The sequence below is a fragment of the Ipomoea nil genome, unplaced genomic scaffold (genome assembly GCF_001879475.1).
Source record: "Ipomoea nil cultivar Tokyo-kokei standard unplaced genomic scaffold, Asagao_1.1 scaffold0688, whole genome shotgun sequence".
Lineage (NCBI taxonomy): Eukaryota > Viridiplantae > Streptophyta > Magnoliopsida > Solanales > Convolvulaceae > Ipomoea > Ipomoea nil.
Genome location: NW_017617116.1, coordinates 3,725,711 through 3,751,874, shown reverse-complemented (window position 1 = coordinate 3,751,874; position 26,164 = coordinate 3,725,711). Strand labels below are relative to the sequence as shown.

The following is a 26,164-nucleotide window of genomic DNA, read 5'->3' as shown; positions in this document are numbered from 1 at the left end:
AAGTTCTTGGTAGTTTGAGGCTACAAGAACAATGTATTAATTTACGCATAGTATCAATTCTCTTTTTAGTCCTATAAGGTATTATTTATAGGACACAACATACTAGAATATTACAAATGTAGGATGAGTTATAATCATTAGGCGGTATATATATATATATATATATATATATATATATATATATATATATATATATATATATATATGTGTGTGTAAAATGTATGTTATTGAGGATATTATTGTAATATTATTGTGGATAATATTATTATTTTCCACAATCCAAACCAAACACATAAGGTAACCTTACATTCCCAAAATCTCACATTATCTTATTGGAAGTAATCTTACCTGGGGTAATCCAAGATTCCATAAACCAAGGCAAACCATATCATGCATAGCGATGCATAATCGATTATGCACCGCGCGTTGAGACGACGTCGTTTTATTTCATGAAAAGAAACGCCATATGTTTCGCGCCGTTCCGCGCCATTCCACAAAAAGTAATTCTATTATTTAGTATCATTTTGTATACACTGTAGTTTCATTTCGATATAACTATAGTTTCATTCGATATTATAACACCCAAATATGTGAAAATGTTATTTAATTTTATTTTATCTACATCATAGTTTCATTAAAACACAACTACATGATCATTTCGATATAACTACAGCTTCATTGCCCAATATACACTCAAATATGTGAAATGTTATTCAGTTTCATTTTATATACACTGCAGTTTTATTTCAACAATCAAACACACCTACAATTTCATTTCAATTCAATTGCAGTTTCAGTTGATAATATAAAAATAATACGTGAGTTAGTGTCAGTTTAGATACACTGTAGTTTCATTTCAACACAATTACAGTTTCACTTCAATTCAATTGCAGTTTCAGTTGGTAATATATAAAATAATACGTGAAGCAATGTCGGTTTAAATACACTGCAGTGTCAGTTGATAATTAATACACCAAATATGTGCTCTCCGTTACGTATAACGGTGCACTATTTCTTTATTTAAAGAAATGGTGTCGTTTTGACCGCAATGCATTTACACCGCAGTCCACGATGCACATGCACTGCGGTCCACGATATAACCACCAGTAAACCAAACGCTCCCTTGGGTTATCTAAAAAAAAAAAAAAACTAAAAAAAATAAGTAAAGGGCCAACTGCCAGCCCAACACCAAACTATTTTTTTAAGAAATAAGGGTCAAATTGACCACTGAACGTAACACAAAAATGCAATCAAGCCACCGAACTTAAAAAACGTGCAATTACACCCCTCAACGCTTCAAATACCTCTAATTTCACCTGGTAGCAGGTTTCTAACCTTTTCTTCAGGTTAAATGCTGACTTGGATGATTACATGATAATATATATTATTTTCTTTTAATTCCTTTGTTTTTGTTGCTTCCACGTGTAACCCTCTTCAAATTCTCTTTTATTGAAATTAAAAGAAAAGCTGTAACATCATCACTGTTAGAAACAAAGCTGTAACATCATCGCTGTTAGAAACAAATTTCACCTCTTCAACATATTATGACTTCCAGCTGTAACAAACCACTCTAATTTCTTCTTCGATTTCTCTTATTTCTCGGCAATTTCTCAAACATCAGCACAACCATGGTGTCCATGACGATCCTGTGGTCAATTCGCGTCTTCTCTTCAGATTTGAATTGAGTTCGGAGACGGAATCGGCGTCGAGAAATTGGGAGGTGAGTGGATTATTGTGATGTTATTCGGGTCTCTGGGGAAACCCAGGAATGAGCCATTGGCTAGGGTTACTTGGGAGGCGAAGGCGGTGAGGGAGATTGGGTCATAGGTGTATATCAATTTCTTGTTAGGGTTTTTGGCAGAGAGGGTTAGGTTGAGCTTGGCGGTGAGGTGGGTCGTGTCGTCGACGGCGGTGGTGGTGAGGTTGAATTGGGAGATCTTGAGGGTCCGTAAACCTTTTCTTTAGCTATGTCCGCCATTCAGACCACCAAATGACGCCTAAAACCCATCCCCTAATCTGTTTTGTCACTCCAAGTGTCGGGAAACACCAAAGGGTTGGGCCCTTATACATCATCCCTCTAGTCTTAGCTAAGTTTTCGGATCGCAGTTTACAGAAATCCATAAAATGTGTTCGTGGAAGTTGTTATTGAGCTATTCAACCCTAACGATTCACGATCTAAACTCAGAGGAAGCTGTTCTGCGTGACAAATTCGTAAATTTATTTGCCCTAGTCCATTTTGATTCAGTTCCATTTACTGTTTCTTAGAATGAATTTACGGATAAGCATTACTATTCATTTTTTCATACTATTGGGTTTTCGCATCTCAGATTCACTGGGATTTTGAATCTAGAATAGTGATAGCAATATCCATAGCCTGTAATATGTTTTTTTTTTGTCTACCGCTATCCTATTTTTCAATTCCTTACAGTTTCAATCAAACTATAAATTCCTTGTATGTTATTGTGCTAACTACTTTTAGGCATCTAAAATCCCCAGATCGCATGTCTTAAATTCTTAAATTTGATTTAGGAGTTCCTTAGTTGTTTATGCATGGGAACACCGATTTGTATCTGGTTGCATTCCTTATGGTCCATACACTAAATGAGGGACAACCTAATTGTTAGGGTCTTTCTAGACCCTAAATTCAATCTGAGTGTGGGTAGACTGTTTCACTTTGTATGTTTGTCCATTAGGAATGCATAATCTTACCTTTAGTTACTGTGTAATATAATTTTTAGTAAATCATCAAAACAGTTCACTCTTTTTAAGTGGTTCTTTTATTTATAATGCAGTGTTATTAAAGGATTTCAAGACTACCTATGCTGTATTCCTGCACATATATTTCACTTCCCATGTCACAACAGGTCTGTGACTTGTGCCTTTTATTTTCCTTCCTTTAGAATATAGGAAGAATGTCATGGTTAGAACATGGCTCAAATCTTATTTTAAGTGTTAATTGATTACACTCATTGTGATCCATCTGGAGCTTGCTGTTTGATCTTCAACATTGATCACAAGTCTCATTCTACAAATTGGTGCTTGATGTTAACTTTTTAACTGAAAAGGGGTTATTTAAAAAAAATTGCATCTTATTACAATGTATCTGAGACTTCATAGCTGTACAGTTTTAACTTCCAAAAATTAAAACAATGGAATTGAAAATCTATTTTTTTTAGCATCGTTTAAGAGTGTTTTTTGGGTATACTGGTTTACATCTTATCAGGTGCTTTAGTTTTTGAATTTAACTACCATCTCTATTTAGTTTTGGCTATACATACAGTTTTTAAAGTTTGCTATCCCTGGAATAGTTTTTCTGTTTTCTTAGATTCAAATTAGAATCAGGTGAAGCACTAAATCATGAGATTTCTCTCAGAATTATCCTTTTTCACTTCTTGTTCTGATTGATTGGTTTTGCCCAAAAAAAACAAACCAAAACTCAAAATGCCCAAGCCTTCTCCATGTGACTGAGCCCCCTCTCTGCCTCTCACCCCCGCACTGTCTCTCAGCCTCTCCGTGACTCCTCCTTCGCCTAATCGCTGCTCATTCTCAAACCCTCTCGCTTGAGAGTCCCCTCTGATCTCTTTCTTTCAGAGTTTCAGAACCTCTCAATCACTCATTCCCTTCAACTCTATACTCAGGAAATCCTAGATCTCCTTCTAGGCTTCAACATTCTTGATTTCTTCAGTCACCGCCGTCCGTCGGTTCGCTTCTCAAAGGCTGCCATCAAAGCCGCAAAGCCTCTAGCCATGAAAATATATAACATTTTACTTTATTTGTGTTTTTCTTTTACGATTTTTTTCCAGAAAATTCAAAATTTTAAAGTTTTTGGAAAATTTTCCATTTTGTATTATTTTCGAAGATTTTTGAATAATTTTTTCCAGAAAAATTTAGTTTTAACATTTTTGGGGAAAATTATCCCCATGATGTTTATTCTTTTTATTGTCTCTAGGTGTCTTTGCAGGTTAACAGAAAGTTCACTAGAAGCACATGTTTGTGGTAACTTTTGTTAGCTTTTTTAATTGTTATTTTACGGGGCTCTATTCCATATGTGCTTTGAATGTGTGTAGCTAAAGTAATCCTAAAACTGAATTATTTGAACTTTTACATATGCATTTTAACAGAGTAGTTAACTTTTTACATGAAAGTTCACTAGAAGTACATGTTTGTTGTATCTTCTTGGTGTTAGCTTTTCTAATGTTTAATTGTCATTCTGCTGTGCTCTATTCTATATGTGCTTTAAATCTGTGTAGCTAAAGTAATCCTAAAACTGAATTATTTGAACTTCTAGATCTTCTGTGCCGATGCATATTAACAGAGTTGTTAACTTGTTATATGAAAGTTCACTAGAAGCACATGTTTGTGGTATCCTCTTTGTGTTAGCTTTTTTAATGGTTAATTGTCATTCTGATGTGCTCTGCTCTATATGTGCTTTGAATGCGTGTGCCGTGTAGCTAAATTAATCCTAAAACTGAATTATTTGAACTTCTAGACAAATACAGCTAGATGCTCAGGTAACCTACGAAGTTGTTTAAATAACTGAACTATCTCCAATATAATACCATCATGATGGTAAGGTTAGCTTGCTGAGTTTCTTAAATATGTTAACAGTTTCCCAGATTGTCCTGTTTGTTTCTCAAATTGTTTGTTCTGATTTGCAGGCCTTTTCCTATCTCTTGATTTTCAGGAAGTCACAGGGATATATACAAACAATTTTGACTTGTATTTGAATACTAGAATGGATTTCCTGTGTTTGCCACTGTTATTGAAGCAAATTATGTCACAAAGAAACATGATCTCTTTTCAGTTTACAAATTAACTCAAGAGGACAAAGAAGAAATAGAGGAGTTGGCAAAAGATCCAAGAATTGGAGAGAGGGTATGCTGCTTTCCCCCTTTTTCAATCAAGTTTACTCTGTATTATCTATTGGCAAGTTGTTCCATCTGATGCAGGAGTTAGAGTACTAATTTCTCTTGCTATACTTTTAAAAACTTGTACTGGAATTCATATTGTTAAATCCATTGCCCCATTAATGTTAGGTCATGAGACGTTTTGGGGGCCAAGATAAAAATGTTGAAGGGGAACATTGGCTGTGAGGAGACATTACTGTACTTCTCTAAGGTGATCTAGGGACAACCAAGTCAAAATTTCAGTAAGAATTTTCAAAATGACTTATTTGTTGAGTATCGACAATGACTGGTAATTTAACAATAGAAACATCTTTTAAAGGTATGTTGAGGAAACAAGGCAGCAAGCTGTTTATACCACTGGAAAAGGAGCATCTTCAGTGGGGCTTGCAAAAGCAGTGCACAAGGACCCAGTCACTCGTGAGTGGACACTTGAATGGGGGTGGGGCACAGGTTTGAAATGCCACACCCTTTTCTAGTTTTTCTTACTTGATGATTAGTTTATCTTCCTAAACTTTTTCCTGATTCATGAAGCCATGGAGCAGCAGAGTATACGTATATCAAATGATATACTGGGATCATCATTCTCTTCAGGCACGCTTTTCCGTCATTTGGAAATCCTATTGGAGGAAGGTGCATGAGTAGATGAATTTTTAATTATTATTTTATCTAATGTTTGGTTGCCTATACAACAAATTAAGCTTGTCATTTTGTATTTCCACTTTCCAATACTTTAAAATAATTCATTGCAGATATGATTCTTCAAATACTTTTTCAGAGTGTAGAATTAACAGATCTAATCGTCTGATTGACAAGGCATCATACTCAATTATTCATTGTTAGTATCATTATTATTATTATTAGTAGTATCTCACCAGTGTGATGCTCGGTCTAAAATCTAACAAGGGTAATGTTAATCAATAGTATAAGGCTGGCTATGCAGTATCAATCATATAATTTAAGTTTTCATTTTCTTTTTGTGTAGTTTAAAAATACGTATGCTTTTAGTGTAAACATAGAATTTGTTAAATTGAACACTAATATTTGCATATGTTTTGATTAATTGAACACTTCAATTATTTATTTATTTATTTTTTGATTTTATGAGAAAAGGGACCTTACTCCATCAAAACAATATCATAAAGAAACACCAAAACGAAAGCATCTCCTACATGATAGGATCATACATTTATTGAAATTGGAATGGTAGATAACATTACATCTGACATATATTATTCTCTTTGCAGGTATGTGGGTTTTATTTTTGGTGTATAAATCATATCCAAGCAAGGAGAAAAGAGATATGAAGTATATCAGCACTATAAGTTTCATTAATCTAACTCAGTTGAAGGTAATGTGACACTTTACCTTTGTTAGGTGTTTGTTGCTTCTTCTTGCCTGCAATGATGGTTGATCCTTTTAATTTCCTCATTTGCTTTCTGAGTTGAATTTTAGCTGACTTTCTTTTTTGATTGAACTTTACCTGAGTTTGTGGTAGTAAGAAAAATAAATATAAGATAGAATATATATTGAACATATATAATTATATACTGATGTGACCTCTAACTCTCTAAGATGGGGACGTTCCAGCTCTGCATAGATAATATAAATTTGAACTTTAATATTGGTTAAAGTAAAATGCTGAAATGCTAATCCATGCAAATCATTAGTTCTTTGCATACTGAAACGAAAACCACCAATGCCTGACAATCTGATCCAAATTGCATACAAACAAAAATAATTTGAAAAGACTTTTTAAACTAGAAAAATCTATCACTTTGTCTTATAGTCCACCAGACTGTCTAATTGAACATATCAGTTCATATGAGTTTTTTTTTTTTTTTTTTTCTTCCAAATATTAATATGTAATTTGTTATGTTTCAAACCTAAGGTTGACATGTGTTTGCTTACTAACATTTAAAATTAAGGTTTTGGCATGTGATGAATTGATGATATCCAGTTCTGGATATAAATTTTTTTCAATCCACTAAAAGCAAATACCCAATTTCTAGAACTCCAACATGAATGCATCTTCAAAGTCCTGAGTACTTTATTAAATATAACTATATATATATATATATATATATATATATATATATATATATATATATATATATAGAGAGAGAGAGAGAGAGAGAGAGAGAGAGAGAGAGGTAGTTTCTGTGCTGAGGAATCACAACAGTTTTTAAATTTCAAATTATTGACTTGAATACCTGTTGATCCCAATATGATACCCTTATTTAATACTATTATATGCAGGCTAATATTTTGGGTGTTGGAAGACTAAAAGGTGGAGTTGCTGAACTCCATTTCCCTATGCAGCATTTGTGGTAGAGACACTTGTAACTGCCTCTTAATTCAGGTATGGGATTTTCATTATATGTTTTTTGATGTATATCTATGTTTAAGACACTTGGCACTGCAACTCTTCCCAAAAGCCAATATTGTTTATGCTTTAGTTGCCTTTGGATTTTGCATTATGTTGTACCAAACTGAACCTTATTTCTTAATGCCCCTGTATATCTGAACTTTGTATTTTGCCTTACAACAGTGTTGTGCTTCCATGTTTTAGTTAAAAGTTGTTATTTTGTCATTTTGATCCTGTCATTTTGGTGTGAGTTTTCTGGCAGTTTAGGGTTATGTCATTAGCAATGGATCTTTAGCTCGATTATGGACATTTGCCTAATATGAATAGTCTTGGTATTTGTTAATTGATTTAGGAGTTCCTTAGTTGTTTATGCATGGGAACACAGATTTGTATCTGGTTGCATTCCTTATGGTCCATACACTAAATGAGGGACATCCTAATTGTTAGGGTCTTTCTAGACCCTAAATTCAATCTGAGTGTGGGTAGACTGTTTCACTTTGTATATTTGTCCATTAGGAATGCATAATCTTACCTTTAGTTACTGTTTAATATAATTTTTAGTAAATATTTAATTTATAAAATTTAGTTTTATTTGTATTGTCAAATATAATCTAACAATGGTAATGTTAATCAATTATTTGTATTCTTATTACTATTATTAATTTATTACTACCCCAATAATTTTTATTATTACTATAGTTAGTATTATTCCTTTTACTATTATTTTGAAAAAAACTTGGCTATATTATTCCTTTTACTATTTACTACTACTCAGCCCTCTCCTGTGCATTTCAGTACTCTGTATAATTCCTACTTATTTTGAGAAAACATGGGTATAGGTATTATTCCTTTTACTATTATTGCTACTACTACCACTATTGTTACTATTACTATTATTAGTTTTAGTATTAGTATTATTATTATTATTATTTTTTTTTTTTTTTTATTAGAGTAACAATAGAACTCCCCATCTCAATATCTCACTCTTTCTTTCTCTCAGCCCTCTCCTGTGCATATCTCGCTCTCTTTCTCTCAGCCCTCTCCTGTGCATATCTCACTCTCTCTTTCTCTCAGCCCTCTCCTGTGCATTATCTCACTCCTCTTTCTCTCAGCCCTCTCCTGTGCATATCTCACTCTCTCTTCCTCTCAGCCCTCTCCTGTGCATTTCAGTAGTCTGTATAATTCCTACTTATTTTGAAAAAACATGGCTGATGAAACGACAATGCGTGGCCATACAGATGATCATCATGAGACAAGTGTTGATGACGGCGAGACATTGGCAGCAGGAAACAATACCACTACCAGACTCACAGGTAGAAAGGTTTTAGTATTACTATTATTAGTTTTAGTATTATTATTATTATTATTATTATTATTTTTATTATTATTAGAGTAACAGTAGAACTCCCCATCTCAATGTCTCACTCTCTTTCTCTCCGCCCTCTCCTGTGCATATCTCATTCTCTTTCTCTCAGCCCTCTCCTGTGCATATCTCTCTCTCTCTCTTTCTCTCAGCCCTCTCCTGTGCATTTCAGTAGTCTGTATAACTCCTACTTATTTTGAAAAAAACTTGGCTGATGAAACGACAATGCATGGCTATACAGATGATCATCATGAGATAAGTGTTGATGATGACGAGACATTGGCAGCAGGAAACAATACCACTACCAGACTCACAGGTAGAAAGGTTTCCTGGTCGAAACTGCGTCGTGTTGACTCTCTGAGGTTGGAAGCTGGAAGAGTTTCTTTCGCTCCCAGCCATCACCGTGCTTCCTCTAGGGTAAGTAGATGACTTCATAGAGATCATTATACACAGATTGGGGTGAATCATAAAGGATCACAGATTAGGGTTTTAGGGCTGCGAGTTTTTTACTTGACAAAAAATTCAATAATATAAAGTTGTATCTAATTTTTCAACTTGACACTTTCTTGGTAGGATAACTGGCAGAGAACGCTGCATTTAGCATTTCAGTGCATCGGGGTGATATTCGGCGACATCGGGACTTCCCCGTTGTATGTTTACAGCAGCACGTTTACAAAAATCGACAACATAAATGACATCCTTGGGGTTCTGTCCCTCGTCATCTACACCATAATCCTCGTACCTCTGCTCAAGTATGTCTGCATCATCTTGTGGGCAAATGACAACGGCGATGGTATACCTCTACTTTATGAAAGATTCTTAATGCATTGTATTATATTGTTACAAACCATTATTTACATACTATATGCTAAACAATAATAACTTTCAGGTGGAACGTTTGCGCTGTATTCGCTGATGTGTCGGCATACGAAGGTGAGCTTGAGGCCGAACGAGGAGCCGGAGGATAGAGAGCTGTCGAACTACCGGCTGGAGACGCCATCGAATCAGCTGAGACGGGCGCAGAAGATAAAGCAGAAGCTGGAGTCGAGTATGGTTGCCAAAACTGTGTTGTTCATAATCACCATCCTCGCAACTTCCATGGTTATCGGCGATGGAGTTCTCACTCCTTGCGTCTCAGGTACCCAACAAGCTATGAATTTTATTTTCTTTATGGGAAAATAGCATATTTTGCATAATTTAAGAAAAAAAGTTATAATATCCAACTATATTTGAACAAAAATAAAGTATATTATGGGATAGCACTTAATTAATTATATTTATATGTGTATATACTCATGCGCAATATGGTCTATAATTTTACACACTTATGTATATATATTTTGTTTAATGTATTTTTATTATATATATATATAACCAGTTAACAAAAAATAATTTGCTACATGTTCCTTCTGCAGTTCTTTCTGCTGTGAGTGGGGTCAAAAGCCTTGGTGAAGGTAATCGACCACTACCAAATCTGTATTGTATTAACTATACTTGAAAGACTAAAAATGACATTAACATGAATTATAATGGTCGATGGGATTTGTGATGTAGGTGCTGTGATGTGGATTTCAATTGCAATACTGGTGCTGCTCTTTAGTGTGCAGCAATTTGGGACAGATAAAGTGGGATATGCATTTGCGCCGGCGTTGTGTCTGTGGTTTTCGTTCATAACTGGGATAGGTCTGTACAATCTTTTCAAGCATGACATCACGGTCTTGCGTGCTTTCAATCCCAAGTATATAGTTGACTACTTCCGCAGAAATGGTAAAGATGGGTGGGTTTCACTTGGCGGAATTGTCCTGTGCATTACTGGGACGGAAGCCATGTTTGCTGACTTGGGCCACTTTAATGTTCGAGCTGTTCAGGTAATTACAATTAAAATACCTCTAAAAACCTTGTTTTAATTTGTTATTAAAAAAATTTAGATATTTAAATTCATTTGGGTTTTCAATTTCTAAAATGTTATCAGATTAGTTTCTCGGGAGTGGTTCTTCCTGCAGTGCTGACTGCATATTGTGGCCAAGCTGCATACCTCACCAAGTACCCTGACCACGTCGCCAATACATTTTATGACTCAATCCCTGGTAAGTTGAATAATTAAACCTTATAAATATGTGAATTCAGTTAACTGTAAGTCACCTATAATGACATCGAGTTTTCATGTTGCAGATCCGCTGTACTGGCCGATGTTTGCTATTGCTGTGGTGGCTGCCATCATAGCCAGCCAAGCTTTGATATCTGGAGCATTTGCCATCATCTCACAATCTCTAAGCTTAGGGTGTTTCCCAAGAGTGAAGGTGATTCACACTTCTAGTAAGTATGAAGGTCAAGTCTACATTCCAGAGGTCAATTGGATCCTCATGACCTTGTGCGTCGTCGTCACTTACAGCTTCAAAACTACAACACAGATCAACAATGCTTATGGTATGATTGTAAATAGTGAGACTGCACATTTACTTTATATATATATTATGTTTTGCTCATTTATTATGTTCTGCCATGCCATGCCATGCCATGCAGGGATTGCTGTGATGAATGTGATGATGATCACCACCTGCATGGTGAGTCTAATAATGCTGGTGATATGGAAGACAAACATCTGGCTGGTTGCATTGTTTTTCGGGGCCTTCATCACCATTGAAGGCATATATGTTTCGGCTGTTCTGTACAAATTCACGCAGGGTGGATACCTCCCGTTGCTGTTTGCCTTGGTTTTGATGCTCATCATGCTGGTATGGCACTACGTGTACAAGGAACGCTACTTGTTCGAGCGTAACAAGGTTTCCAGCGAGTACGTGACAGATTTAGCCCAGAATCCCGATGTGAAAAGAGTGCCAGGAATCATGCTTCTGTACTCGGAGCTGGTTGAAGGAATTCCGCTGATTTTCCCGCACTATGTCTCCAACGTACGATCACTCCACTCTGTCGTTGTCCTGGTTTCGATAAAGTATCTCCCCGTCAGTAAATTGGTGCCAGAGGAACGGTTCCTGTTCAGGCAGGTTGGGCCCAGGGAGTACCGCATTTTCCGCTGCGTGGTTCGCTATGGCTACAATGACAAAATCGGGGAGCCAACGGAGTTCGAGGGGCAGCTGGTGGATCACCTCATGGATTTCATCCGGCAAGAGCATTTCATCACTGGCAGCCCGTTGGAACAACCTTTGCCGCACAGGGAATTGACCTTGTCTACCGAACAGGTCGATGAAAGTCTACAAAACACGTCAGCTCGTTTATCCTCGGCCTCAATTCATACAGTTTCCTCCACCCGGACCCACGAGGCAGTCACGGGTTGGGAAGAAGACGCGCAGTTTGTGCAGCGTGCGAAGGAGCAGGGCGGCGTGTTCTACCTGTTGGGAGAAGCAACAGTGCGGGCAAAACATGACTCTTGTTTTTTCAAGAAGGTCGTGGTTAACTATGTCTACAGTTTCCTGCGCAAGAATTTCAGGCAGGAGGAGAATGTTTTTGCAGTTCCTCAGGATCGACATTTGAGAGTAGGCATGACCTACGAAATATGATGCTGTGTTGCTGATGAAGTTGTTTGGTCCTCATCCCTCCAGGAGACTTTGCTTTGTACTTCTGTCATAGAAACTCTCTTTTCTTAGTTGATTAGAATGTCTGTCATAGAAACACTGTTTTCTTAGTTGATTAGATTGTCTGGTACCAGTTTATGTAGTTTTGATGCATTTGCTTTAATGGAACAGTGTTATACTCTGTTTGCAGTTGTTTGGTCCTCAACCCTCCAAGAGACGTTGCCTTGTGCTTCTGTCATAGAAACTCTGTTTTCTTAGTTGATTAGAATGGCTGTCATAGAAACACTGTTTTCTTAGTTGATTAGATTTTTTTTGAAAACCAAAAGCAATACTTTATTAAATCAAATGCGCAATACAATTAGGAATATTCAAAATCTAACTAATTGGACTAGTTTGAGAACGAGTAGCTTTAGCCAAAGCATGAGCACAGTGATTCACTGGTCTTGGGACAAATTTAAAAGACAATATTTCAAAGTGTCGTCGTAATGTCTTGCACTCACTGATCACATAGTCTGCGTATAAACGATCGATCTTTGAACCATTAAGTAGCCGGCATACTGTATGACAATCTGATTAGATTGTCTGGTACCAGTTTAGTTTTGGTGCATTCGCTTTAATGGAACAATATTATACTCGTATATATTTATTATGTGGGGTATTTCAATGTTTAGTGTAATTATTTTCAGTAAATTTTTATTTTTTTTTTTATTTTAAAAAAATCCTAATTTGAGAGTAAAATTATACATGTATTGCTTTACTCTCAAAAAAATAAAAAAATACATGTATTACTTTATATAATTTGCACTCAAAATGGCTACACAATTGTTGGTGTAAAATCAAGTGCTATAATCCTCAACAAAATTGAAAGATAGAAGTTCTCAGTAGCTTGGGGTTCCAAGAGTAATGTATTAAATTAAATTTTAAATATAGTATCAACCCTCTATTTTGGTCCTATAAAGTACTTATTTATTGGACACAAGCATATTAGAACATTATTACAAATGTATGATGAATTGATGAGTCATAATTATTAGGCGTCTAGAGTGAGGAGAGCAAGGTTTTATTAGGTACTTTGCACTTCCAAATCAATTATACAATACTATCCAAAACTCCAACTAATACCAATCTCGATTGATTTCATTATCAGTCTAATGTTTACACAACAGTAAGCGAAAGGCACAACAGAGTTTTTTTTTTTTTTTGGGTGAATGTAAATTTATTAAAGCCGAACAAACATTTGTACAAATCCACTAGGAGGGCATACCCCAGATAATACAAAAAAGACCCATGCTAGTATTAAAAATTGGCCCAAGGCCTAAAGCACGAAGCATTTCAAATTTAAAATCAAAACCAAAAGCAAATAAAGACCAAATGAAACTGCAGCCCACTAGAAGTCAATATTGTTAAGGCCCATCCTTCTCAAGCCCAAAAAACCCTAAAATATAAACTATGGGCTCACGCCTAAACCGCCATACACAAATTAAATCAAATACCCAATTCTGTCTACTGAGAGCTCATTCAAGTAAAACCCATAAATCAAAATCCACAAACACAAGATGAGCGGCAAATTATGCCGTGCATCCGTGTACACCATGCATGAACGCGCGTCCACTTAAAAAAAATTAATTTCGACTCCCGGCTCAATGAACTAAAAATCCAGAATTAATGAACTAAAAATTCAGAATGAATGAACTAAAAATTCATAATGAATGAACTAAATATCTATAATGAATGTACTAAATATCCAGTATGAATGAAAAAAAAAATCAGTTTCGATTTCCGTCTAAATATCCAGAATCAATGAACAACATAATGCTGTTGAGGAGAATCGAAACTGATTTTTTTTTTTTTAAGTGGAACACGCGTTTTTAATCAAAACGACGTTGTTTTTGCATCCGTATGCACCATGCATGGTGCACACGGATGCACAGCATAACGATCCAAGATGAGCCCAAAGAATACGGTAATTTATTGTGTGATCATGATTCACGTAAACTTGTGAACTACGAATAGGATATACATTTTTAATATATTAAAAGTATATTATTTGTGTACTGAATGTACATTATTTAATAATATATAAAAATAATGTATTTTCAAGTAATTTACTTTTTATTTATAGTTCAAACAAATGTGTGAAACCATGATCCATGGAAGAATGATTGAAAGAATACTCTGCCCAAGTCCCAATGAATATTATGACCACATCTTCCATCTAATTAAGATCTTTTGAATGACATCCATATTGATATATTTTTATTTTTTAAATAAATTTATAAGTACATAAAATCATTACTTTAGTGTAATATTTATATACATTAAGCTTTATTTTTATTAACATATACAAATAACATTATGAACCTATGATAAAATGAATGGAAATACATATGATATTTTAATTAATCCAATTGCATTTTCCCATGGTCCGATATGAATAGAAACCATGCATGCATGCTTATTGGCCATTCTTCCAGACTAATAGCAAGCTTACGCCTACCTTTCCAATACATTATATTGTCCCACCCACGGGCAATGGCGATCAAAGCGTTCAACGCATATACAACAACATAACGAGTAGGCAAAATTTGGGTGAAATCCAAAAAAACACTGGTTAAATTCATTAGACTTGAATAGGGTCGATTTAGATGAAAAGTGGGTTAAACCATATTTTAAATGGCCAAAGGTTTTTACAATCCATTTGATTTGCGAAAAATATTTTAGAGGAAATAGAATTGAAATTCCATAGGAAATCAATTATTAGAAAGATGATTTCATTGTTTGGATGGTGAAAATAAAATTACTGGAAAAATTGATGAGTCTATTGTTTGATTGGATTTGAAATTTTAAGTATAATGGCCTATATATATCCCTACAAAATAATAAAAGTAGTTCATAATAATACTCCCCGCCTCGTCCCGTCCAGTTGCCATCCCATTATTAGTTGTAATTATATTTATTATATATTATTAATTAGTATATATCAACAATTTTACACGGTATATACACGCAGAATAGTTTAAAAGGATAATCAAGTGAAAATTTTCCTTTTCTTGTCCAAACATAAAAATCTTTTCAAAATTTTACTCACCATGCCTTCCCCCCCCCCCCCCCCCCCAAGTCATCACCGTGCCTCCTCTAGGGTGATCTGATAGAGATCTTATCGAGATTAATTATAATGCTCAAATCAACACTAAAATATTATTGATGAACATATTGGGAATGGAGCAAACTGACTCAGAAAAAACGGAGCGTAGAAGACTCAGGGCCTCGGGGTTAAGCCCCGCGCTTGACCCGGATCGTCTCGGTGTCGACCCTTCAGGTGAGCCCTCGATCGACCCACCCGAACACGGTCAGAGGCCGTTGTAACTCTCCCCTCCTCTTTAGGTGGGCAGTTATGGGTCTCATTTGGGTATAAAAAGAATCTATTTTGTCCCTTTACGACATCATATCCATAATCACTTGCTATCTTGTCCTAATTTACTTGTCTAATAGCATTACTTTGCCATTGTAATAGCTTCACAATCATTGTCTAATACAACATTTGGAATCATTGTCTAATACAACATTTGGTCTCTGTGACCCTACAACACCCATTTTACCTATTTTTCCTATCCATTTACATTATCCTTAATTTATTCAATTTATTAATTCGGTCTATCCTGATTAATTAAATCCATCAGTTTTACCTATTTTTCCTATCCATCAGCTTTATTGGAATACCACAAATTATAACATCATATATGAGCTTGCTACTAGCACTTGAATATGCTTATATGCTAACAAATTTTGTGAACGGACTAAGTTAATATGAAAGCAACACAATTTTGAGTAATAATTATGGTATGATTGATATTGTCAAAGTTAAAATTTTAAGTATGATTTTTTTTTTAAAGGAAAATTTTAGGTATGATAAATTACTAAATATAATTATAGTAACATTTAATTAAAATCTAAAGAAAATCAAACTTATTTCTTATATTACTCCAATATATAGACCATGTTTGGATATGGCAGATCCACCACTACCTTCGGCATTTTGACCATGGTCAAAATGCCAAAGACCATGTTTGGTTAACCAGCGGTTTTCTCCAAATATCTTTTTGAGTCATTTTACATGTTAACCATTAATGTAACATTAAACATCTAATGTTACCAAATATCTTTTTACAAACCGTTGATACAATCTGCTAGTCAAACCCGTTATCACAATCCGATATCCGCTATCCGCTAATCGCTAACCTTTGATTGCCAAACAAGGCCATAATGTTTACATACATTATTACCATTGAAAAATATAAGAATATATTGTATATGCATATGCATGGTAAGATTAATGGATAAAGTTAACAGAACTTATAATAGTAAGAATTTTTTCTAAATTAAAAACTTGTATAGTAGAATACTTGTAGCATAATGTATAGAAAAAAATTAATAGAAAAAGTGTATACAAATCAGGCATATAATAACTACAATTATGCAAAATATTTTTTCATTAAAAATCATCAATATATGTAAATGTCAAAAAAAGAATTAGTACAATCAATTGATAGCCATTTTACCATTGGCATAAAAAGAAAAAAATATTGCATTAAGTTAAAAATCATTCTAGTAGCCAAAACCTTGTGGTCTAATGACACCAAGATTGGATGGGTTTGAGCCTGAGTGGAGGCGATATTGACTCTTTGTGTTTCATTAGGTCAAAAAAATCATTCTAGTCACAAAAAAAAAAAAGTATTACATTAAATTGATAATCAAGAATTGAATAATTTTAAACGCGGTAAAGGGACACATTTGAAAATAAATGTAGGATGTACAATAAGTAAAACACAAAGTATATAATCTATAAATACAATCTGTAGTACTAATTTATTTCTTATTTACCTTAAGAGTAATAAAGATTATATATATTTTTAAAAAATATATCCAATAAAAAAATTAAAAACGAGAGGACATGTACTGAAGATAAAACAATGACAATGCTATCCAAATGAAAATTAAGAAAAATTAGAGAAATTAAAATCGAAAGTAGTATTTATTTAGACTATCGCTTTAAGACTAAGTATTTAGACTAGCGTTATTACAAAGTTGCAAACATTTATTTTAGTGACAATTATAATCAATATCTCATATATTGTCTTGAATTTATATACTTTAAATTACCGATTTAAATAAACAAATTCAACATTTATTTACCTATGCATAAACATCTCCTATATAATATTGCATTGATATACTTTGAAATACTTATTTAAAAATAATCATGAGACACTATCTCATTCGCGCAAAGCGTTTAAAAAAACTAGTATATATATATCTCAATTCAAAAGTGGAAATTACTTCGATCTATTAGTTTTTGGAATTAAATATTTAATGTTGTTTTCAAAAAAATACTTAGTTAAATATTTCCTAATTCATTAAATTCAATCCTTACCAAAAATTAATTCCATGATCTCATCTACAAGGTAATTTCACATATATTATATATATAGAGAGAGAGATTATAGGTTGTGATCGAAAAGGAACAGAACAATCATTGTACTAGAGCGCAACGTAGTATAGCTTAGCTTGGTGAGTAGATACTGGAGAAACATGGCGGACGACACGACAACAGTCCATGGGCGTATATATGATGATGACGACACAATTGTTGACGAGGATGAGACGGCTGACGTGGAAAACAATATTTCTACGGCTTCGTGGCCAAAACTGCATCGTGTTGACTCCCTGAATTTGGAGGCTGGGAGAGTTTCTTTCGCTCCCGCCCATCACCATGCTCCTTTTTGGGTAAGCTGCAGATATAGAGATCGAGATCCAGATTAGTTTCAAATCAATACTAAAAAGTTATTATTGTACTGTATATTATTATTAATTTATAATATTAATTTTATGTAATTTTTAATCTCGATCTCAATGGGCAGGATAACTGGCAGAAAACGCTGCATTTGGCGTTTCAGTGCATCGGAGTGATATACGGGGACATCGGGACTTCCCCATTGTACGTGTACTCCAGCACGTTCAGAAAGATTGACAACAAAAACGACATCCTCGGAGTTCTGTCCCTCATCATCTACACTATAATCCTCGTACCAATGCTCAAGTACGTCTTCATTGTCTTGTGGGCAAATGACAACGGCGACGGTGGAACGTTTGCGCTGTATTCGGTGATGTGTCGGCATACGAAGGTGAGCTTGCGGCCGAACGAGGAGCCGGAGGATAGAGAGCTGTCAAACTACAGGCTGGAGACGCCAACGAATCATCTGAGACGGGCGCAGAAGATAAAGCAGAAGCTAGAGTCGAGTATGGCTGCCAAAACTGTGTTGTTTCTGGTCACTATCCTCGCAACTTCAATGCTTATCGGAGATGGAATTCTCACTCCTTGCATCTCAGGTATTGTCGAGCATATAGCCATTAACGTGCAATTCAACTATGGAGCACATGCTTCAATTTGAATCTTAACGTCATCTATAAGCGACTACGGTCCACGTGTTAGCATATAGCCATTAATGTGCAATCCAACTATTACTAATTAAGCTAGTTAATCAAAATTAATTTTGTATATACATGTTGTTGTATGCAGTTCTTTCTGCAGTGAGTGGGATCAAAGCCCTCGGTGAAGGTAATTCATTACTATACTCGAAAGACTAAAAATGATATTAGTTCACTTCATACCCATGGATTATTATATATAATAGTGAATGGGGTTATTTGTGATATAGATACTGTGATGTGGGTTTCTATTGCGATATTGGTGCTGCTCTTTAGCGTGCAGCGATTTGGAACAGATAAAGTGGGATATGCGTTTGCGCCAGCCTTGTGTCTGTGGTTTTCCTTCATAAGTGGGATTGGTCTGTACAACCTTTTTAAGCACGACATCATGGTTCTGTGTGCTTTCAATCCCATGTACATAGTTGACTACTTCAGCAGAAATGGTAAAGAAGGGTGGGTTTCACTTGGCGGAATTGTTCTATGCATCACTGGGACCGAAGCCATGTTTGCTGATTTGGGCCACTTTAATATTCGAGCTGTTCAGGTAATTACAATGCAACCATAATTTAAAATTCAAGATTGAATAGAAAAAAATTGGATTTTCAATTATTTCTAAAATGATATGTATCAGATTAGTTTCTCGGGAGTTGTTTTTCCTGCCGTGCTGACTGCGTATTGTGGCCAAGCAGCATATCTCACCAAGTATCCTGATCACGTCGCCAATACATTTTATGAATCAATCCCTGGTAAGTTGAATAATTAAACCTTAGTATTAATCTATATATTATTCAATTCAATTCAATCACCTATATATAATAGTAAGAATAAGTTTTAATGTTGCAGATCCGCTGTATTGGCCGATGTTTGTTGTGGCTGTGTTGGCTGCTATTATTGCCAGTCAAGCTTTGATATCTGGAGCATTTGCGGTCATCTCCCAATCTCTAAGCTTAGGGTGTTTCCCAAGAGTGAAGGTGATTCACACTTCTGCTAAGTATGAAGGTCAAGTCTATATCCCAGAGATCAATTGGATCCTCATGATCTTATGCGTTGTCGTCACTTACATCTTCAAAACTACAACACAGATCGGCCATGCTTATGGTACGATATGATTGTAGATAGCCAGACTCCACATTTTTTATATATATCACTACTGGAAATTATGAAATTTCTGATCACCTGAAGTGTATAATTTAAGATCACTTTCAGGTGGTCGGAAATTCTATAATTTCTCTGTGATGTTGAATGGTTTGTTGATGCATATATATATATATGCAGGGATTGCTGTGATGAGTGTGATGGTGATCACCACCTTCATGGTGACTCTGATAATGCTTGTGATATGGAAGACAAACATCTGGTTGGTCGCATTGTTCTTCTTGGTGTTCATAGGCATTGAAGGCCTATATCTTTCGGCGGCTTTGTACAAATTCACCCAGGGCGGGTACCTGCCGCTGCTATTGGCCTTGGTTTTGATGATCGTGATGGGGATATGGCACTACGTGTACAAAGAACGCTACGCGTTCGAGCTTAAGAATAAGGTTTCAGGCGAGTACGTGAGGGATTTAGCCAATAATCCGGACATGAAAAGAGTGCCAGAAATCATGCTTCTATACTCCGAGCTAGTCCAAGGAATTCCGCCGATTTTCCCCCACTTTGTCTCCAACATCCGATCGCTTCACTCGGTGTTGGTTTCAATAAAGAATCTCCCCATTAGTAAAGTGGCGGCGGAGGAACGGTTTCTGTTCCGGCAGTTTGAACCCAGGGAGTACCGCGTGTTCCGCTGCGTGGTCCGGTACGGCTACAATGACAAAATCGGAGAGTCCAAGGAGTTCGAGGGGGAGCTAGTGAGTCACCTCATGGAATTTATCAGGGACGAGCATTTCATGGCTCCCGAAAAACCTTCGCCGGCGGATTGGGAAGAAGAAGTGCAGTTTGTGCAGCGTGCGACGGAGCAAGGCGGCGGCGTGTTCTACCTGCTGGGAGAAGCGGCGGTGGAGGCGAAACAGGACTCGTGGTTTTTCAAGAAGTTGGTGGTTAACTACCTCTACAGTTTCCTGCGCAAGAATTTCAGGCAGGGAGGGGAGAAAGTTTTTGCGATTCCTCAAAATCGGCTTTTGAGAGTCGGCATAACTTACCAAATATGATCGATGTTGTGTTAGTTGCCGATATGACTTACCAAGTTGTTTAATTTGGTTCCATCCTCAGCTCGATCCATCTCTACGAGACTTTGTTTTGTGCTACAATTCGATCTGGTATGTAGGTATACAAAAAAATTTTAATGCATTTTCTTTAAAGAAACAATTAATTAATATTAGGCTCAGCTCCTATATATTTATTTTTATGCATGTCAAGGTAAGTTAGCTAGCTTGATAGTAAAATTTCACACATTATATGATAATTAAAATATAATTAAATATTAAATTAATATATAATAATTTTAATAAAATGATAATTAAAAAATAGGAAAAGATATGATTGATATAGGTGTATGATAATAATGATGTGTTATCAATATAATGTTAGAATTAAATACTAACGGTGTTATATATAACAGTGTAAGGTTAGTTTTGTTTAATAACATTGAAATGTATAACATTTAAAGTAAAATGTATACATTTATTTGCATACAAAAAAAGAGACATAAAGTAAGTATATAACCTGAGGCTTATTATGTTTTTAGATATTTTATACTCAAAGGATACATGATTATAAGCCTAACAGCCATTATTGACAACACATTAGATGAAAACATGAATGATATTGAACAAAGTAATGAGAGTATGTACGTGAATGAAGTTCTTAATTTATGAGGACTACATACTATACCAAGCTTACTGCAGGACATTCTTTATTTCTTCCAAATGGATAGCAAGCTTATGCCTACCTTTAATTTCCAATACATTGTCCCACCCACGGGCAATGGGGAGCGATATGCCATGGAACCGTGTTCACCATGAATGGTGAACATGGTTCCAACGGTGTTAGTACACTGTTATCTTTTTTTTTTTTTTCTTAATTAATTGCGTGATTTTTCTTCTTCATTTTCACATTTTGCGGTTTCACTTTAATTTGAGGTGAACAATGATTTCGAACATTCATAAATTATGAATTCATGCCTGCACATTCACTTTGGAACCATGCCTACACATTCCCGTCCGAAATCACAGGCATTTATAAATTATGAATCCATGCCTACACATTCACTTTGGAACCATGCCTACACATTCACTTTGGACCATGAGATTATGAATTTTCTGTTATAAGATTATGAATTTTCTGTTATGAGATTATGAATTTTCTGTTATGCGATTATGAATTTTCTGTTATGAGATTATGAATTTTATGAAAATTCATAATCTCATAACAGAAAAATCATAATTTGATCAACTCGCGCCGTTAACTCCACATCCGTGATTTTTTTTTTTTTTTTGCCTAAAAACGACGTCGTTTGACCTTGTGTTCACCATTCTAGGTGAACACGTTTCCAGGGCATAATTTGCCCGGGCAATGGTGATCAAAGCGTTCAACACAGTTGTTACATATAGAACAATGAGAGCAACGTGGTGGGCAGTATAGCAGGCATGTTTGACAGTATTTGACCCTAACAACTATCCCATTGACTGTAACACTTTTTGTTACGTTGGGGCTAAATTTATACCACTCTCGGATACTTCATCATCTGGTTCCGGGGTGAAAATTTCCCATCCCCACTCCTGTCGGTTGTCATTTCATTATCAGTTGTTATTATTAATTAGTAGATTAGTAGATATCAATAATTTTACACGGTACATACACGCAGAATAAGTTAAAAAGTGTAATCCAATAAATTTTTTCCTTTTAATGTCCAAACATCAAATCTTTCCAAAAATGTATTCCTACCATATATTTTATTCTTATTTTGAGAATTGACCCTATTTTATATGTATATATACACACGTTTAGGTTTTGAAAAGGAACGTAACAATCATCACCCTTAACGGCAGTGTAGTAGCTTGGTCTGTAGATACCAGAGAAAACATGGCGCCCGACACGACAATCCACGAGACGAGTGTTGATGACGATGAGACGACGTTGGGCGCAGGAAACAATATTACTACCACACTCAAAGATCGAAAAGCTTCGTTGCGTCATATTGACTCCCTCAATTTGGAAGCAGGAAGAGTTTCTTTCGCCCCCAGCCATCACCATGCCTCCTCTAGGGTATGTTATTAGAGATTGATCGAGATTAATTATAATTACAATTATTTCTTAATTTTCATCTAAATTTTGTCGAATCTCTGGATAAAATGAGCAGGATAACTGGCAGAGAACACTGCATTTGGCGTTTCAGTGCATCGGAGTGATATACGGCGACATCGGGACTTCCCCGTTGTACGTGTACTCCAGCACGTTCACAAAGATCGGCAACAAAAACGACATCCTCGGAGTTCTGTCCCTCATCATCTACACCCTAATCCTCGTACCTCTGGTCAAGTACGTCTGCATCGTCTTGTGGGCAAATGACAACGGCGACGGTATATATACCTCATCCATCGAATGATAATAAAATTGTACATTTAATAATATTACTGTATGGTGGATCAGCAATATATATATATATATGATGTAATAACGTTCAGGTGGGACGTTTGCGCTGTATTCGCTGATGTGTCGGCATACGAAGGTGAGCTTGAGGCCGAACCAGGAGCCGGAGGATAGAGAGCTGTCAAATTACCGGCTGGAGACGCCTTCGAATCAACTGAAACGGGCGCAAAAGATAAAACAGATGCTAGAGTCGAGTATGGCTGCCAAAACTGTGTTGTTTCTGGTCACTATCCTCGCAACTTCAATGCTTATCGGAGATGGAGTTCTCACTCCTTGCATCTCAGGTAGGGCTAGCTATGAATTGAATTTTATTTTCTTTATGTCAAAAACAATATATTTGATATTTAATTTATTAATTTGATTTCTAGCCTCTTGTTCAGCTAAATTACCCTAATTTATCTCTTCCAAATATTCTGTCATGTCCGGACATGGGACCTTTGGGGAGAAAGTTATTAATTTGATGTCTAAATTTAATTAAATAGCAAATATCCAAAATCCCCTAATACACCGGGGGCCGGTTTTCTTCATAAAATTGTTTTTTTTTTTTTTTTTTTTTGTTTTTTAATTTTTCAGTTTTCATTCTCTATTTTTGTTGTTGAATTCTTACATTTTTTAGAAAATTGGAGAAATTTTCGAACTTTTATTAAAAAAAAAAAAATGATTTATGGATGCTAACAAATATGCTATTTTCCCTTCTTTTTATTATTAAATTAAAAAAAAAATGATTACGCCCCCAATAATACATTACTAAGCTAGTTAACCAAAATTAATTTTGTACATACATGTTGTTGCATGCAGTTCTTTCTGCAGTAAGCGGGATCAAAGCCCTCGGTCAAGGTAATTCATCACTATATTCGAAAGACTAATAATGATATTTGTGATTAGTGGATTATATATAATATTGAATGGGATTTGTGATCCAATATATCCAGACACTGTGATGGGGGTTTCAATTGCGATACTGGTGCTGCTCTTCAGCGTGCAACGATTCGGGACCGATAAAGTTGGATATGCATTTGCGCCGGTGTTGTGTCTGTGGTTTTCTTTCATATCTGGGATCGGTATATACAACCTATTCAAACACGACATCACGGTTCTGCGTGCTTTCAATCCCAAGTACATAGTTGACTACTTCCGAAGAAATGGTAAAGATGGGTGGGTTTCACTTGGCGGGATTATTCTGTGCACCACTGGGACCGAAGCCATGTTTGCTGATTTGGGCCACTTTAATATTCGAGCTGTTCAGGTAATTACAATGCAACCATAATTTATAATTCAGACAAAAATTGGGTTTTCAATTATTTCTAAAATGATATGTATCAGATTAGTTTCTCGGGAGTTGTTTTTCCTGCCGTGCTGACTGCGTATTGTGGCCAAGCAGCATATCTCACCAAGTACCCTGACCATGTTGCCAATACGTTTTATGACTCAATCCCTGGTAAGTTAATTGAATAATCAAACCAAACCTTAATTTTAAGTCGCCTATAATGACAATTAGTGTAATTTCATGTTGCAGATCGGTTGTATTGGCCGATGTTTGTTGTGGCTGTGTTTGCTGCCATCATTGCTAGTCAAGCTTTGATATCTGGAGCATTTGCGGTCATCTCCCAATCTCTAAGCTTAGGGTGTTTCCCAAGAGTGAAGGTGATTCACACTTCTGCTAAGTATGAAGGTCAAGTCTACATCCCAGAGGTGAATTGGATCCTCATGATCTTATGCGTTGTCGTCACTTTCGTCTTCAATACTTCAACAGCGATCGGCCATGCTTATGGTACGATATGATTGATTATATATATATATATAATGTTGTGTGATGATTAATGGTTTTTTGATGCATATATATGAAGGGATTGCTGTGATGAGTGTGATGGTGATTACCACCTGCATGGTGACTCTGATAATGCTTGTGATATGGAAGACGAATATCTGGTTGGTCGCATTGTTCTTCTTGGTGTTCATAGGCATTGAAGGCCTTTATCTTTCTGCGGCTTTGTACAAATTCACGCAGGGTGGGTACCTGCCGCTGCTATTGGCCTTGGTTTTGATGATCGTGATGGGGATATGGCACTACGTGTACAAAGAACGCTACGCGTTCGAGCTTAAGAATAAGGTTTCAGGCGAGTACGTGAGGGATTTAGCCCAGAATCCGGACATGAAAAGAGTGCCAGGAATCATGCTTCTATACTCCGAGCTGGTCCAAGGAATTCCGCCGATTTTCCCCCACTTTGTCTCCAACATCCGGTCGCTCCACTCGGTGGTGGTCTTGGTTTCAATAAAGAATCTCCCCATTAGTAAAGTGGCGGCGGAGGAACGGTTTCTGTTCCGGCAGTTTGAACCCAGGGAGTACCGCGTGTTTCGCTGCGTGGTCAGGTATGGCTACAATGACAAAATGGGAGAGTCCAAGGAGTTCGAGGGGGAGCTGGTGAGTCACCTCATGGAATTCATCAGGAACGAGCATTTCGTGGCTCCCGAACAAGCTTCGCCGGCGGATTGGGAAGAAGAAGTGCAGTTTGTGCAGCATGCGACGGAGCAAGGCGGCGGCGTGTTCTACCTGTTGGGAGAAGCGGCGGTGGAGGCGAAACAGGATTCGTGGTTTTTCAAGAAGTTTGTGGTTAACTACCTCTACAGTTTCCTGCGCAAGAATTTCAGGCAGGAAGAGAAAGTTTTTGCGATTCCTCAAAACCGGCTTTTGAGAGTCGGCATGACTTATGAAATATGATTATGAAGTTGTTTGGTCCGATCCTCAGCTCTCCAAGAGACTTAATTAGCTTTATGCTTCTGTTATAGAAACTATTTTTTGTTATAGAAACTATTTTTTCTTGGTTGATTATAATTTGTCTGGCACTATTGATAAGATTTTTTTTTCTGGGTATCCAAAATTTTCACCGTTACTAATTCCCTTATTAGATTATAAGCTAATCTTTTGAGT

The 26,164-nt window shown here is 36.0% G+C and overlaps 3 protein-coding genes and 1 long non-coding RNA gene across 5 annotated transcripts; 3 read left to right on the top strand and 1 right to left on the bottom strand.

Annotated features, from left to right (window-relative positions):
* Window positions 1-4,128: 4,128 nt before the first annotated feature.
* Window positions 4,129-12,328, top strand: LOC109175491 (potassium transporter 5-like). Its single transcript, XM_019324749.1, has 13 exons — window positions 4,129-5,149; window positions 5,227-5,357; window positions 5,439-5,537; window positions 6,152-6,255; window positions 8,427-8,585; window positions 8,877-9,052; window positions 9,209-9,428; window positions 9,525-9,773; window positions 10,051-10,089; window positions 10,190-10,503; window positions 10,608-10,722; window positions 10,808-11,062; window positions 11,159-12,328. The coding sequence occupies exons 5-13, from the start codon at window positions 8,477-8,479 to the stop codon at window positions 12,148-12,150; spliced, it is 2,469 nt and encodes an 822-aa protein (XP_019180294.1). The 5' UTR covers window positions 4,129-5,149; window positions 5,227-5,357; window positions 5,439-5,537; window positions 6,152-6,255; window positions 8,427-8,476; the 3' UTR covers window positions 12,151-12,328.
* Window positions 12,031-25,997, bottom strand: LOC109175501. Its single transcript, XR_002053280.1, has 2 exons — window positions 25,942-25,997; window positions 12,031-12,137 (listed from the first exon to the last, which is right to left on the bottom strand). It is a non-coding gene; the product is annotated as an uncharacterized LOC109175501 (long non-coding RNA).
* LOC109175500 (potassium transporter 5-like) lies at window positions 17,918-20,831 on the top strand. The gene is made up of 7 exons (XM_019324766.1): window positions 17,918-17,949; window positions 18,084-18,552; window positions 18,743-18,781; window positions 18,882-19,195; window positions 19,283-19,397; window positions 19,495-19,749; window positions 19,927-20,831. Exons 2-7 carry the CDS (start codon window positions 18,255-18,257, stop codon window positions 20,793-20,795), a joined length of 1,890 nt encoding a protein of 629 aa, XP_019180311.1. The 5' UTR covers window positions 17,918-17,949; window positions 18,084-18,254; the 3' UTR covers window positions 20,796-20,831.
* LOC109175492 (potassium transporter 5-like) lies at window positions 23,981-25,954 on the top strand. Of its 2 annotated transcripts, XM_019324750.1 has the most exons (5): window positions 23,981-24,072; window positions 24,168-24,481; window positions 24,559-24,673; window positions 24,752-25,006; window positions 25,083-25,954. In XM_019324750.1, exons 1-5 carry the CDS (start codon window positions 24,018-24,020, stop codon window positions 25,952-25,954), a joined length of 1,611 nt encoding a protein of 536 aa, XP_019180295.1. In that variant the 5' UTR covers window positions 23,981-24,017. The 2 variants fall into 2 exon arrangements, with proteins under 2 accessions (XP_019180295.1, XP_019180296.1); XM_019324751.1 differs by lacking the exon at window positions 23,981-24,072 and having other exon boundaries at window positions 24,278-24,481; window positions 24,564-24,673.
* Window positions 25,998-26,164: the final 167 nt, after the last annotated feature.